Below are 13,791 nucleotides of genomic sequence, written 5' to 3'. Positions count from 1 at the left end.
CCTTCCCCTCTCTACCCCTCCCCTCTCCACCCAGCCCCACCCAACCCTCTCTACCCCTCCCCTCTCTACCCCTCCCCTCTCCACACAGCCCCACCCAACCCTCTCTACCCCTCCCCTCTCTACCCCCGCCCCTCTCTTCCGTTCCCCACCCCACCCTGATCACTTGGTGCTTGTGTTGATCCAACCCACCTCCTTCACACACCCCACACAACCCTCTCCACCCCTAACCTCCCTCTCCACCCCTCCCCTCTCCACCCTGATCACTTGGTGCTAGTGTTGATGGGTCTGACAGGGTGGGAATGTGGCATCCAGCCCCTCACTTCTTTAGCCGATTTGTTGTCGATCACCTCCTGGACAATGTTGGCAAACCGAGACTTCTCATGCAGAACCTGAACAAAAATACCACTTTCTACACACCTCCGACTGAAATCTAAGTGTTGGAGGAATTCAGGATTTTATGTAGGTTACATGACAGTATGTATATGTACCAATTAAGTTGATCAACCCGTCCGTAAAGCGAAACGTTTCTAGTTACGTCGTGGTATGTAATACAGTTATCGTTAGACCCGTGAAGATCAGGGTTACCTGTGAACTAAGTCACGGCTTGTCCCTTTGATCTGAGAGGAAACACCGAGATGACGCAGGTCGTACATGTTACGGCTTTGGTTAAACTCATGAACGCAGTGGTGCCAGACCTAGAATCACTGCCAGGCAAGTCTGGGGTTCGAACCCACGAACAGTGGACCCTGGCCCGCCTAAGGAGCTAACGTGAAGAGACACATCTCCCCATGTTCGTGTTTTTCCCAAATCAGAGTTAAACACCAGGGGTTTGTTCTGCACATTGTTTTTCACAGAAATATTTTTTTTAAAGATTTCTTGCCCGAAAGCAACAGCGTAACGGTATGTTGGGAGATAATAAATTCGTCAGTTACAAATGACGACTTCCTTACCCCCTGGCGTTCTTACCTCGGGGGCCGGGGACACGGTCACCACCCTGGAGTTGTTTCTGACGTGGGTGACGGCCTTTCTCTCCGACACACCTTCACGGCTACAGCATCGTCTACATTTACATCTGCAAGAAGTACGGTTTCCATTAAATAATCGGCAATAACCGATATGTGTACTTGTAAACCGATCCTACCACACACAGGTATACACAACTGCAACGATCGCGAAAGCAACACCAGCTTTGAGCGTTGGTTGAATCGACTTAAGTCAGGGACAAATTACGTGAGTAGTGTTAAAAGTCTGACATTTTTATTATCCACAAACAAAAAGTAAAGACAAGGTTCAGTCTTGGTTGCTGTTTTCTGCTCTGAGTTGAGAGATGCGTCTAATGAACGATGTATCTCCAGGAACTATCATTAAGACTACGTTTGTTTCTGCAACCAGTTTTAGCGTCAGCCTTTCTTGGGGTGAGTGAGTTGGGTTTAACGCCACTTTGAACATTATTCCAGTTATATCACGGCGGGTCAGTTTTTGTGGAAAGACAGCTCGAAGTGATGCAGGTCTCAGACGTTTACCACTTTGGTGAAAACCACAATAGTATCGTGGTGACACTATAATACAAGTGACCAGCGCAGATTAGAAGCAACTATCATAGGATTCTGTCACCCCAAAGAGACGCAATACAGGACACCTCTGCTCCCTACCCTATATACTAGATCTGGTATCTGTAAACGAACACGCTCTATTCTGACACTCTATGTCTATGCTAACGCTCTATGCTGGTAATCTGTTCTGACGCTCTATGTCTATGCTGACACTCTATGCTGGTAATCTATTCTGACACTCTATGTCTATGCTGATACTCTATGCTGGTAATATATTCTGACGCTCTATGTCCATGCTTACACTCAGTGATAACGCTCTATTCTGACACTCTATGTCTATGCTAAAACTCTATGCTGGTAATCTATTCTGACACTCTATGTCTATGCTGACCCTCTATGCTGGTAATCTATTCTGACATTCTGTGTCTATGCTGACACGCTATGCTGATTCTCTGTCTTCACACTTTATGTCTATGCTAACGCTCTGAGCTGGTAATCTATTCTGACACTCTATGTCTAGGCTAACGCTCTATGCTGGTAATCTATTCTGACGCTCTATGTCTATGCTGACGCTCTATGTCCATGCTAACACTCTATGATGACGCTCTATTCTGACATTCTATGTCAATGCTGACACTCTATACTGGTTCTCTGTCTTCACACTCGATGTCTATGCTGACACTCTATGCTGGTGATCTATTCTGACACTCTATGTCTATTCTGACACTCTATGTCTATGCTAACACTCTATGATGACGCTCTATGCTGACATTTTATGTCTATGCTGACACTCTATGATGACGCTCTATTCTGACAGTCTATGTCTATGCTGACACTCTATGCTGGTTTTCTGTCTTCATACTCTTGTCTATGCTAACACTCTATGCTGACACTCTATGTCTATGCTGACCCTCTATGCTGGTAATCTATTCTGACATTCTGTGTCTATGCTGACACGCTATGCTGATTCTCTGTCTTCACACTTTATGTCTACGCTAACGCTCTAAGCTGGTAATCTATTCTGACACTCTATGTCTAGGCTAACGCTCTATGATGGTAATCTATTCTGACGCTCTATGTCTATGCTGACGCTCTATGTCCATGCTAACACTCTATGATGACGCTCTATTCTGACATTCTATGTCAATGCTGACACTCTATACTGGTTCTCTGTCTTCACACTCGATGTCTATGCTGACACTCTATGCTGGTAATCTATTCTGACACTCTAGGTCTATTCTGACACTCTATGTCTATGCTAACACTCTATGCTCACATGGAACAGATGGCGGCGGCGATGAGAGCACAGACCAGGAGGAGTATCACCCCGACAACCACGCACACCAGGATGATGGCCCACTCCGGCATCGTGAACGGCGTGTCTGGAATAATGGCATCACAAAATAATGTGTTGTAGGTATTGTAATCTCAAATATTATAATGACATACACTTTGTGACTGTCCGAGGTTGTGATTCGGAGCAGTATGAATATGTACAATTATCCTCACCTATACTGTTGACGACGTTATCGTAAGAGAATTATTCTCACCTGTGTAGTTGACTTTACGATTATCATGAGAGAATTTTTCTCACCTGAGTAGTTGACTTTACGATAATCATGAGAGAATTATTCTCACCTGTGTAGTTGACTTTACGATAATCATGAGAGAATTATTCTCACCTGTGTAGTTGACTTTACGATAATCATGAGAGAATTATTCTCACCTGTGTAGTTGACTTTACGATAATCATGAGAGAATTATTCTCACCTGTGTAGTTGACTTTACTATAATCATGAGAGAATTATTCTCACCTGTGTAGTTGACTTTACTATAATCATGAGAGAATTATTCTCACCTGTGTAGTTGACTTTACGATTATCATGAGAGAATTATTCTCACCTGTGTAGTTGACTTTTCGATTCTCATGAAAGAATTATTCTCACCGGTATCCTGGACGTAATTATCATGAATATAATTTTTCCTGTTGAGCTGAGTTTATCTCAAAAGAATAATTCTCACAATATTGTTGACGTAATTTTTATACAACCTACCTATGTAGTTGACGTTTTGGTTGACGGTGTCCGACATGTCGACGGGGGCACACGTGGGTTCATTGCCCTGCCATGTGCCGGTAGAATCACAGGTCTGTGACGGGGCCCCGGTCATTGTGAACCCGGTATAGCATCGGTATGTCACCAGGTCTCCCTCGGTATACGGCGAAGACGTCACGATGTAGGCGTTGGGGACCCCAAGGGGGTCGGGACAGGATGGTGCAGACGTCGTAGCGGCCTGTGTTGTCCCGGCTACAAGACAAGCACGTATCTCAATTGCGTAGATCGCTGCTCATGATGTCAATCACTGGATTGGCAGGTCCAGACTCGATTGTTGACAGACCGCCGTGAAAAAGCTGGAATATTGCTGAGTGCCGCATTAAACAACAACAAACAGAATACAAGACAAGCATGTATTTATAGTAGCAAGTAGATATGTGCATTGAATTGAAATTTATATTTGCAATATATTGCGATACTAAGTTCTATATCATGTGTATTGTGATACATATTGCAATATGATGAGGTGAAATGGGGTTTAACGTCGCGTCCAGGATTATTGCACTTATATGGCGTGCATGTGCAGCTTGGTGTGTATGTGCAGCTGCTTGTACTAGCCCGGACTGATGCCGATTTATAGTGCTAGTCCACTGAGATACCATGCCGCAGTTGAACATGAATACCCAACTCAGACACAGTATACTGACTCCGAGCCGACCAGTCCTTGTTTTAGCCCCTTAATGTCTATCACAAGACAGGGTAACAACAAGTACCATCTTTTAACGTCTTTTGGTATGACGCGGCCGGGGATCGAACCCCGGACCTTCCGCTCTCTGGGCGGACGCTCTACCACTAGACCACGGAGGCGGTCTGCAATATTGAAATGCTATTGCTACTTAAATGAGTAATGTGGTTCGAAAACATTTAAGAATGAGACATTGTTTGTTGCGATAATGTGCAACTGTAACAACACGTTGGGTCACTGTTATCGTAGACAATGATGTAATACAATCAAGTGACGTTGGATGGTGCCGTGGGTTGTGTGCCTGCTTGTCCCTCCTGCATAGTTTACCATACAATTACAGCGACAACATACTCTCATGTTTCTTCTACTTCTGAACTGACCAAAATTTCTCCTTACATTCAATTTTCCCCTTTTATTAAAATAAAACCCAAAGTAATACAGTTGTTAACGCATTTACTCTTCAATTTTCCGACACTTATAGATCGCAATGCAGTACATAGTGATAAAGGGTTGCATTGCGATGTACCGGTTAAACTTTGTAGTCTTATACTGAGTCGTTATTCATGTTTACTTTGTTTTCTTTTTGACAAATCAGTCAAGTTTATTCTCCAAACAACCAACAGTGGTACATGAGTATATACATATATATACAATATACATTATTCATATCAAGATGGCGGTGTGTGCTAAATGTTCTATTTTATTTTTTCAATTTAACTTAACAGTTGTACAATGCATCTGGCCAGGTTTCAGAAGTCCATAACCTTATATAAGTTGAGAAATTTAATATTATGTGAAATTGTTATCTGGTGTATTTTATTGAAGGACTTGCTGATTATAACTGACAACTATTACTCATATTTACCCACACCACCTGAAAACAGTGTCTATTCTTTTGTCTAGGTCTCTCCTACTTAGGACTTAATATCTCCTACGTAGGACTTACTATCTCATACGTAGGACTTAATATCTCCTACGAAGGACTTAGTATCTCTTACGTAGGACTTACTATCTCCTACGTAGGACTTAGTATCTCCTACGTAGGACTTCCTATCTCCTACGTAGGAGATACTAAGTCCTACGTAGGAGATACTAAGACAAAAAGAAAATTCACCGTGGCCCCACAACGCTTCCGTAGATACCTTTCTTTTTAACAACAAGGCAGAAAGTGAGCAGGGCTCACCAATATCACAGAGTAATAGAATCCATGATATTTCTATGTTCAAAACACTGAAGACAATACTTTCTCAGAAAATCCACTTATCGAAATCAAACTTTGCAGATCTCTTCTATTGGTATAGAAATACTCTACAGGGTTTGAAAAGAATCTATGCAGTAGTCTACAAGTTATAGTTCGCACCAGTGTTGAAGTGAAAAAACATAAGTTCAAAACATTACAACTTTCATATTTTTCAGAAAATCAACATATCAAATCCAACTTCTATTAGTATGGACACTGCTCTGTAAATTAGAAAAAAAGAATCCATGAAGTAGTTTTCAAGTTATTGGTCGCACATATGTTGAAGTAGAAACAATTCTTAGTAAAAACATGAAAAAAAGCTGTATTTTTTTCAGAAAATCCAAATAGTTAATTCTAACTTTGCACTGCACCTCTCTTATTTGTATAGAAGTTGTTCGCCAAGTTTGAAAAAAATCTATGGATCTAGTAGTTGTCAAATTATAGGTCGCACACAAAAATGTCCTCGGAAGGAAGGACGGAATTCCTTGGTATAACTATATACCCCAGCCCTTTTAGGTCGGGGGTAGAATAATCACAATGGTGTAGACTTAATACACTCAGACATGCAAATGCTGATACACAGCAGCATACCACTGGAGAGGTCTTCAATGGACATAGAGGCTAATAATTGAATAATTACGGGTTCAAATTGATAAAACTATGTTATCAAACCTGGCTGTTTATTGCAAATGGCCGCGCTAGTCTGATGTGTCTTGAGTGGAATGTTTGTGTAATGTATGTAGTTCTCCCGCAGTTAGTGACGAGTTTCATTACGTCTTCAGGTGTGAAGCTCTTCTCTAGTCTAGTCTAGTAAAGATCTCCCCGAATAGCCTAATATGTACCAATTGAAAAAACATGTTTATGAACCATTAGAAAAAAAAACTATGAAAAACTTGTCTAAATTTATCAATACTATCTTTAGAAATGTTGAAGCTGTTAAAAAACATGTATGAGATTCTTGTCACTTTATTTTTGTCATATTCCATTGTAACTTTCAATCTCTATACACATTTACACAATACCCCAGTCGTCTTGATTTAATTATTACATATGAATTTATAGTATACCTTTTTCTCATGGTGTTTTTTTCTGAGAATAAACTAAACTGTAAACTGGTATAACAGCAAGTTCATATGTGCAGGTCAGCACCATACACGTGCTCGTGGGTTTCACCTAAGTGGTAAACGTCTGAGACCTGCATCACTTCGGGCTTTCCTCCCACATTAAGCAGACACGCCGCGATATAACTGGAATACTGTTAAAAGCGGCGTTAAACCCAACTCACTCACTCACATGTGCAGGGACTAGTTGTTGTCCACCTAATTTCAACTGCTAAAGTATTACTGCTTTTAATTTATCTCATCGTTAATGATTCTGATCCAGTCTTTTCAGTTGTACATAGAATACTCTGTTAATCAGAACACTGATAAAGATGTGGGTCTGTTTGATGATGAAGTCAATAGTGTCACTCAAAAAACTATTTTCTTGCATAAAGTTGTAAACAGGTGGTAACCTGAAAAGGCAAACATGTTTGTTGAAAACATTGATGTGTGTAATGTAGATAAACTGTGTTCATTTATCGATGAGAACACAGGGGATGACAATTGCGTTAATCACATTACGAATACTATTGGTTATATATTGTTAAATGCTGCTATAGATCCTTTTGTAAAAAGAAACCCAACTTTCTACATAAAAAGTATAAACAGTACCAACGAAAACTTTAACATCAAAGAAATTATGGGCGATTTAAGATCGAAACAATAAATAAAGTTTCGTTTTCCTGAGAAGGTAAAAAACGTGTAACGCTAAAGAGTACTTATGAAGCATATAGGAAACATTGTGCCGATAAATTACTTTCTACGAGATCAACTGACCCGATAACACTCTTGAATCCATCTTTCGATGTAAGAAAAACGGAAATTATTAATTTAGGAAGGTGCTTTGAATATTTCAAAAGTTTGAATAACGGTAATGATGAAAATAACAATGGTCATTCTATTGCTGACTGTGAAGCATTTTGTCTTATATCAGACAGTTGGTTACGGAAACTCAAACGTAACAAAGCCTTTGTCTTGGATTTTATTTGTAATGAGTATAATAAAGCGTCAGTTAGTCTACAACTGCCATTGTATGTAACTCATATATGTATTCAACCATGTATTAGATAATGGTGTCTTATCTGAATCCTGGCTTACTGGTAATATAATACATATTTACAAAAACAAAAGCACCCAAAAAGAGCAGAAAACTACAGAGGCATAACCCTGTTCAGGCAAGCTCTTCACTTCTGTATGTAATCAGTGAGAGGCAGAGAGAGATATAGCTTATTTATGTGTCACGCGTTACCTAAGCTGTATATGTTAAAAAAAGGACATATGATTTGAAAGTAACGCCCAGCAATCAGGGTTGAGACACAATAAAACAATATATACATACATACATACATACATACATACATACATACATACATACATACATACATACATAAAACATAAGGAGGATACTGCTCGTATCCTGTATAAAACAGTATTATGCATGGTAATATACATAGTTAATATAATGTTCATGAATTAAACAATTGTTTTCGTTTATACATTTTATAAAGTGTGCTTGCCAATAAGATTTGCTCATTTTCTGATTGTATAAATCAGTCAGATTTGTAAAGTTTGAGTTTAAGAACATACATTATTTAAGATGTGCGTGTCTTAAATCTTAAAAGGACATGTATTAAAAACTGTAATTCATGTTCAATAATTCTGCCATTGAATTGTTTAAAGCACTGTGGGCAAATTATATCTAGAAGATGGGTTGGTGGTTTGTTATAAAAGTCCAGTTTCTATTGCAAGGGGTGAAGTGAGTGAGTGAGTGAGTGAGTGAGTGAGTGAGTATGGTTTTACGACGCTTTTAGCAATATTCCAGCAATATCATGGCGGGGGACACCAGAAATGGGCTTCACACATTGTACCCATGTCTGGAATCGAATCCGGGTCTTCAGCGTGACCATCGAACGCTTTAACCAGTAGGCCACCCACAGTCCCTATATTTAACTTTTTATAACATATGATTCCAGAACATTTTGCCTCTTAAATTGCCTGTGTAAGTTCTAAGCTTATTGCCATTTACATTATTTCGGTCGTCCCACAATTCTTTGCTCCATCTTTCATTATCACCTTTAATGAGAATATCTCTGATATTTTCAATTTTTGTATTTCATTTTTGGGGCGAGGTTAAAATGTCATTAAGGTTATTATAATAGGCAATTTTTACAATTCTAATTCTCCACGAATTTTATTTTTTTTGACATATTAAACATTTTCTTGCTGTAACCGTAACGGGTATCAGTATCACCACTAAGCTTTATGTAGAGTCTAAAAACTTGAATATGTTGTTTAACAACTGGTGATGTAAAACCAATATCTGCGTTCGAAGCAACACTAAAAAGGGGCTAAGTCATGCCAAGGAATTATTTGCAAGCTTTGTTTTGTGAAAGATGTATTCTTTATAAGCATTTATAGCCCAAAACATAACGGGTTCAACAAGGTTTTCATATAGTTCTTCAAAACAGGTTCTTCACCTCCAGCTATTTTTTTCGTAATTAAAGATGATCGGACGCGGCTCGCAAATTTATACAATTCTGTAATAATCTTCTTCATGTCTAGGTCCTCATTTAACCATAGTCCAAGATATCTGTAAGATTAAATAAAATCAACTGTAAAACTTTTACATCTAAAATCAAACTGCGATCTGTGTTGGAAACTCTTTTGTGTTTTTCTTGATTTTCAAAAAGCGTTTGATACTGTAGGGAGATGTGGACTGTGGTCAACGTTTATAGATAGCAATGTTAAAGCAAAATGTTTTAGAATCATATCTACTATGTATCAAAATATTAAATCGTGTGTGTCTGGTAATGGAAACTTATCGTCATTCTTTGACTGCAAAACCGGTGTTAGACAGGGTGAAATTCTGTCACCGTTCCTATTTGTGTTGTATATAAGTGATCTTGAGCAGTACATTTTACAAAATGATGTCACTGGTGTGTTAGTGATCAAATGGAACATGATTTAGATATATATTTCTAAAGCTTCTCATATCATTATGTTCAGACGACACAGTGCTGATGTCAGAAACGGATAAGGATCTTCAGAAATCATTAAAAGTCTTTAGTGATTATTGCAATTTTTGGAAACTAAGATACATTTAAGTAAAACAGAAGTATTCATTTTTTCAGATGTCCCCAAAACAAGAATATAGATTTATTCTACAGGGTTCAGCACTAGATATTGTCAAAAGTTATACGTATTTATGAATATATTTTACATGTAATGGTCGATTTTGTAAGGCACAAAAGCGTCTAAGCGAGAAATCCTGGGAGCCATGGTTGTCTTTTTTACAAAGATTCGACAGTTGGAAATGTCCGTCGACTGTCAATTACTTTTGTTTGACCACATCATTCAACCAATAGTATCATATGTCTCTGAAGTGTGTGGCTTTGAAAAGTCAGCTATGATCATTTGAATTATTGCAAGCGAAAATTTAAAGTTAGCAATCTACTCCAAGCTTCATGGTTTATGGAGAACTTGGGAAATTATCATAAAAACTAGAATGATTTTATATTGGAGTAAAATATGACTATCACCAAATAAGCTGGTGAATGCAGTAGATGGGCATATGTAAACGATGAATCAATGTCAGAGAAATTTTAACTTCCCACTTAACTTGTATTAAAACTATAGTGGAGATCACGGGGTTAAATCATGTGTGGCTATCTCAGTCGTTTACTGGCTTTTCATGTTTGAAGTATAAAGTTACAACAACTTTGATAGATCAATATTATCAAGATATGAGAAGAGAGATGACCTCCTCTTCAAAAGGTTTTTGTTATTCTGTGTTTAAGCAGCTACATATCATTAAACCTTACCTATTATCACTGCTTGTGGACCTGAGAGTAAGTTTAACTCGATATAGATTAGGTCATCATCATCTCCGAATAGACACTGGTCAATGGTACAGTGTACACAAAAATAGAATCTGTACATCATGTGATCCTGGAATAGGTGACGAGTTACATTTCAAGTTATATTTCCCTAACTTAGATGTCAGAAATCGATATCTTCCAAAGCGCTTTTGCAAATATCTTTCAGTTAGAAAATATGCTAGTATATCACTAATGTCTATGCAAGATAAGCCCATCCTAACAAACTTTTCCAAATATATCAATGCCTCAATAAACTTTAAAATGTTACTGGTATATATTTGTATATCTGTATATGCTCACACATACTATGTATGTATCTTATACTATTATTATCAGGGGGCACGGGTGGCCCAGTCGACTAAGGCGCCGCGATTCGCTGTGCAGAGTCTATGATTGTGGGTTCGAATCCAGGTTCGCCCCGATTATGTTTCTAGGTTTGTCAGCACCATACCCGTGCTCGTGGATTTCACCGAAGTGGTAAACGTCTGTGACCTGCATCACTTCGGGCTTTCCTCCCACATTAAGCCGTGATATAACTAGAATACTGTTAAAAGCGTCGTTAAACCCACTCACTCACTAAACTAATATTATGACTCTCTGGATTTTATGGATTTTTTTTTTATTGTTTTAAATTACTTGAAAAAATAATGTAGCTTTAGAACTCCGGCAGAAGCTTTGTCAACACTGGTATGGAATCAGCAACACGCTTAGCTCGAACTACCAACACTTCAACATAATAAATAAATTGCAAGCAATTTCATGGTTTCTGATTGGCTAACGAAGCCTTTTTTCCGTTTATGTTTCCATTAACTAACGGAGTACTGTCATGACTTGTGTTCATTATTGCCCTTTGACAATGTTAATAGGTTCGCATCATTGTGTTGATGGTTAAATAAGCAATTTATTATTGTTGACTTTTCTGTTTATACTGTTTTTGTATTATTTTTTTGTTGCGTTTATGAGGTGTAAACCTTAAAACTGGTGTGCATTCTTTGCGTACATCAGCGCACATAGAAGTATTGAAGTCAATTCTAAAACGGATTGGATGTATCGTCAGAGCGACTTTGGCAACTATTGCGATTGTGACTAGAAATTGGGCAAAACACGCTACCACAATGACAACTACCACTACAAGGTAAATGATATGATAGTCAACTATCGACACTGGTTGTCTCAATCTATAGATAAGTCAATATATATTTTGAAAGTTTCCACGACTATATTCATGGCTAAATATCAGCGGGATAAATGAACAACAATATCATCTGATTCGCAACCTCACAAAAATACAAAAACAAAATATGATTTTTTCTTCTTTACGGAAGAATGCCTTGGATAACTGTCTATTATCAGCTATATATACATAGTGTTATCAGCTATATATACAAAGTGTTATCAGCTATACACATGTATATACAAAGTGTTATCAGCTATATATAGTAAGTGTTATCAGCTATATATAGTAAGTGTTATCAGCTATATAAACTGAGTGTCATCAGCTATATATACATAGTGTTATCAGCTATATATATACATATACACAAAGTGTTATCAGCTATATATAGTAAGTGTTATCAGCTATATATAGTAAGTGTTATCAACTATATATACATAGTGTTATCAGCTATATATACTAAGTGTTATGAGCTATATATACATACATGTGGTATTATCAGCTCTATATACATAGTGTTATCAGCTTTATATACATAGTGTTATCAGCTATAAGTACATAGTGTTATCAGCTATATATACTTAGTGTTATCAACTATATTACTACTTACGGCAATAAAGTTAATTTCTATTTGCAAAATGCATACAATCATTGTTATCCTACAAACAATTTCTTTACATAGCTCGAGAACGAACTATTTAAAAAAAATAATTCTAAACGTAAATTAGAATTCAAAAGTAGAAAATTATTATTGTCTTACCTTGGATGTTCAATACTGCAACAATGAAAGCAATAACATGTGATATCTTTCTCGGCTCCATCCTCTCCTTGTGACGACCCAGCTCCGTTTAAACCACCCTGAAACATACCTATGATTATATCGTTAAGCCTTCTCCATGTAAACATATGGTAATGTGTCTCCCGCGACGGAGCGTAACACATTTCCTCAGGTGTGTTAAAATACCGTTATTGTCTGCAGAAGATCGCTTGTGGTGATGTTTGTGTCGTCACGGTGTTGGTAAGGTTGGGAAGCGTCTCGGGTGGCACGGGTAATGTTGGGTAGATTGGTTTATTGGTTCAATTATTTATGAACAAGCAGAGGAGACACCCATGGTTTTATCAAAATGGTTCCATTGAGGGTTGATTGACTCGCCAGACTCGTAAACATCTTCTTTTTCTAACGCCAGTACGACGAAGGGTGTTTTTTAATCACCACATTGGTAGCAACAATCACATGGGATAATGAAATTAATTAACGAATTTGCATTTTTTAAATGCAACGTGCTGTTTTGGGCGGTCATCTAGTCATGTCCCCCGTGAGGATTCTGGGTTAGACTAGGCCCCCACCAACACGTGCTGGTCGACCAAATGAATCGGGTGGTTAGGATCGGTGACTTGGTTGATCGCGTGTCATCGTATCCTGATGACGTGGATTGTTGCTCACAATATCAATCACATGATTGTCTGGTCCAGAATGGATTATTTACAGGCCGAAGTCACACAGCTGGAATATTGCTGAGTGAGGCCTTAAAAACAAACAAACAAACAAACAAACAAACAACCAATCAATCAACCAATCAACCAATCAATCAAATAAACATGTAGAGCGGGGCTTTATCAATCTTAACACCCTATATTCTGGACAATAGTGACGATGTGGTCATAATAATTAAACTATTTTTTTTTCGTGAAGTGAAGGAATGCGACATGTTATTCAAAACATTTGTCATCTTTTGAAGACGGGCACGGCATTATTGTGCAACTCATAAACTATGTGAATAATTCTCTATGATTTGTGTTACTTTTAGATTAAGCAAAAGTGTTATTCTGTTCATATACATATATCTTACAGCCATTTGTGGAACGATGTTGGAATAGTGTCAAATGTCAGTCTACTGATTTTTTATGAATCGATGTGAATTTTTTTTTATAGTTCTGCACCATGACTGTGGAATATGTATTTTATGTGTTTTATGAAACCAAAACAGACAAAAGGTACAGACAGCTAAATGCAATCAGCATCAGTCAACAAATGTCATAGAGGAAT

General features: G+C 38.0%; 1 protein-coding gene across 1 annotated transcript; it reads right to left on the bottom strand.

Annotated features, from left to right (window-relative positions):
* Positions 1-260: 260 nt before the first annotated feature.
* Positions 261-12,565, bottom strand: LOC139444953 (uncharacterized). Its single transcript, XM_071225977.1, has 5 exons — positions 12,505-12,565; positions 3,608-3,859; positions 2,830-2,935; positions 967-1,072; positions 261-389 (listed from the first exon to the last, which is right to left on the bottom strand). Exons 1-5 carry the CDS (start codon positions 12,563-12,565, stop codon positions 261-263), a joined length of 654 nt encoding a protein of 217 aa, XP_071082078.1.
* Positions 12,566-13,791: the final 1,226 nt, after the last annotated feature.

The sequence above is a fragment of the Haliotis cracherodii genome, unplaced genomic scaffold, assembly GCF_022045235.1.
Source record: "Haliotis cracherodii isolate W230 unplaced genomic scaffold, xgHalCrac1.p SCAF_6, whole genome shotgun sequence".
NCBI lineage: Eukaryota > Metazoa > Mollusca > Gastropoda > Lepetellida > Haliotidae > Haliotis > Haliotis cracherodii.
The sequence above is the reverse complement of the archived record's forward strand: the minus strand, read 5'-3'. Positions and strand labels throughout refer to the sequence as shown.

Bases quoted from the DNA above. Each gene is read 5' to 3' on its own strand.
- LOC139444953 (XM_071225977.1), bottom strand. From the start codon at position 12,565: ATGGAGCCGAGAAAGATATCACATGTTATTGCTTTCATTGTTGCAGTA. The intron at 1,073-2,829 runs GTGAGCATAGAG...TACTTCTTGCAG, and splicing joins GCCGCCGCCATCTGTTCCAT to ATGTAAATGTAGACGATGCT. The intron at 390-966 runs GTAAGAACGCCA...ATTTTTGTTCAG, and splicing joins CCGTGTCCCCGGCCCCCGAG to GTTCTGCATGAGAAGTCTCG.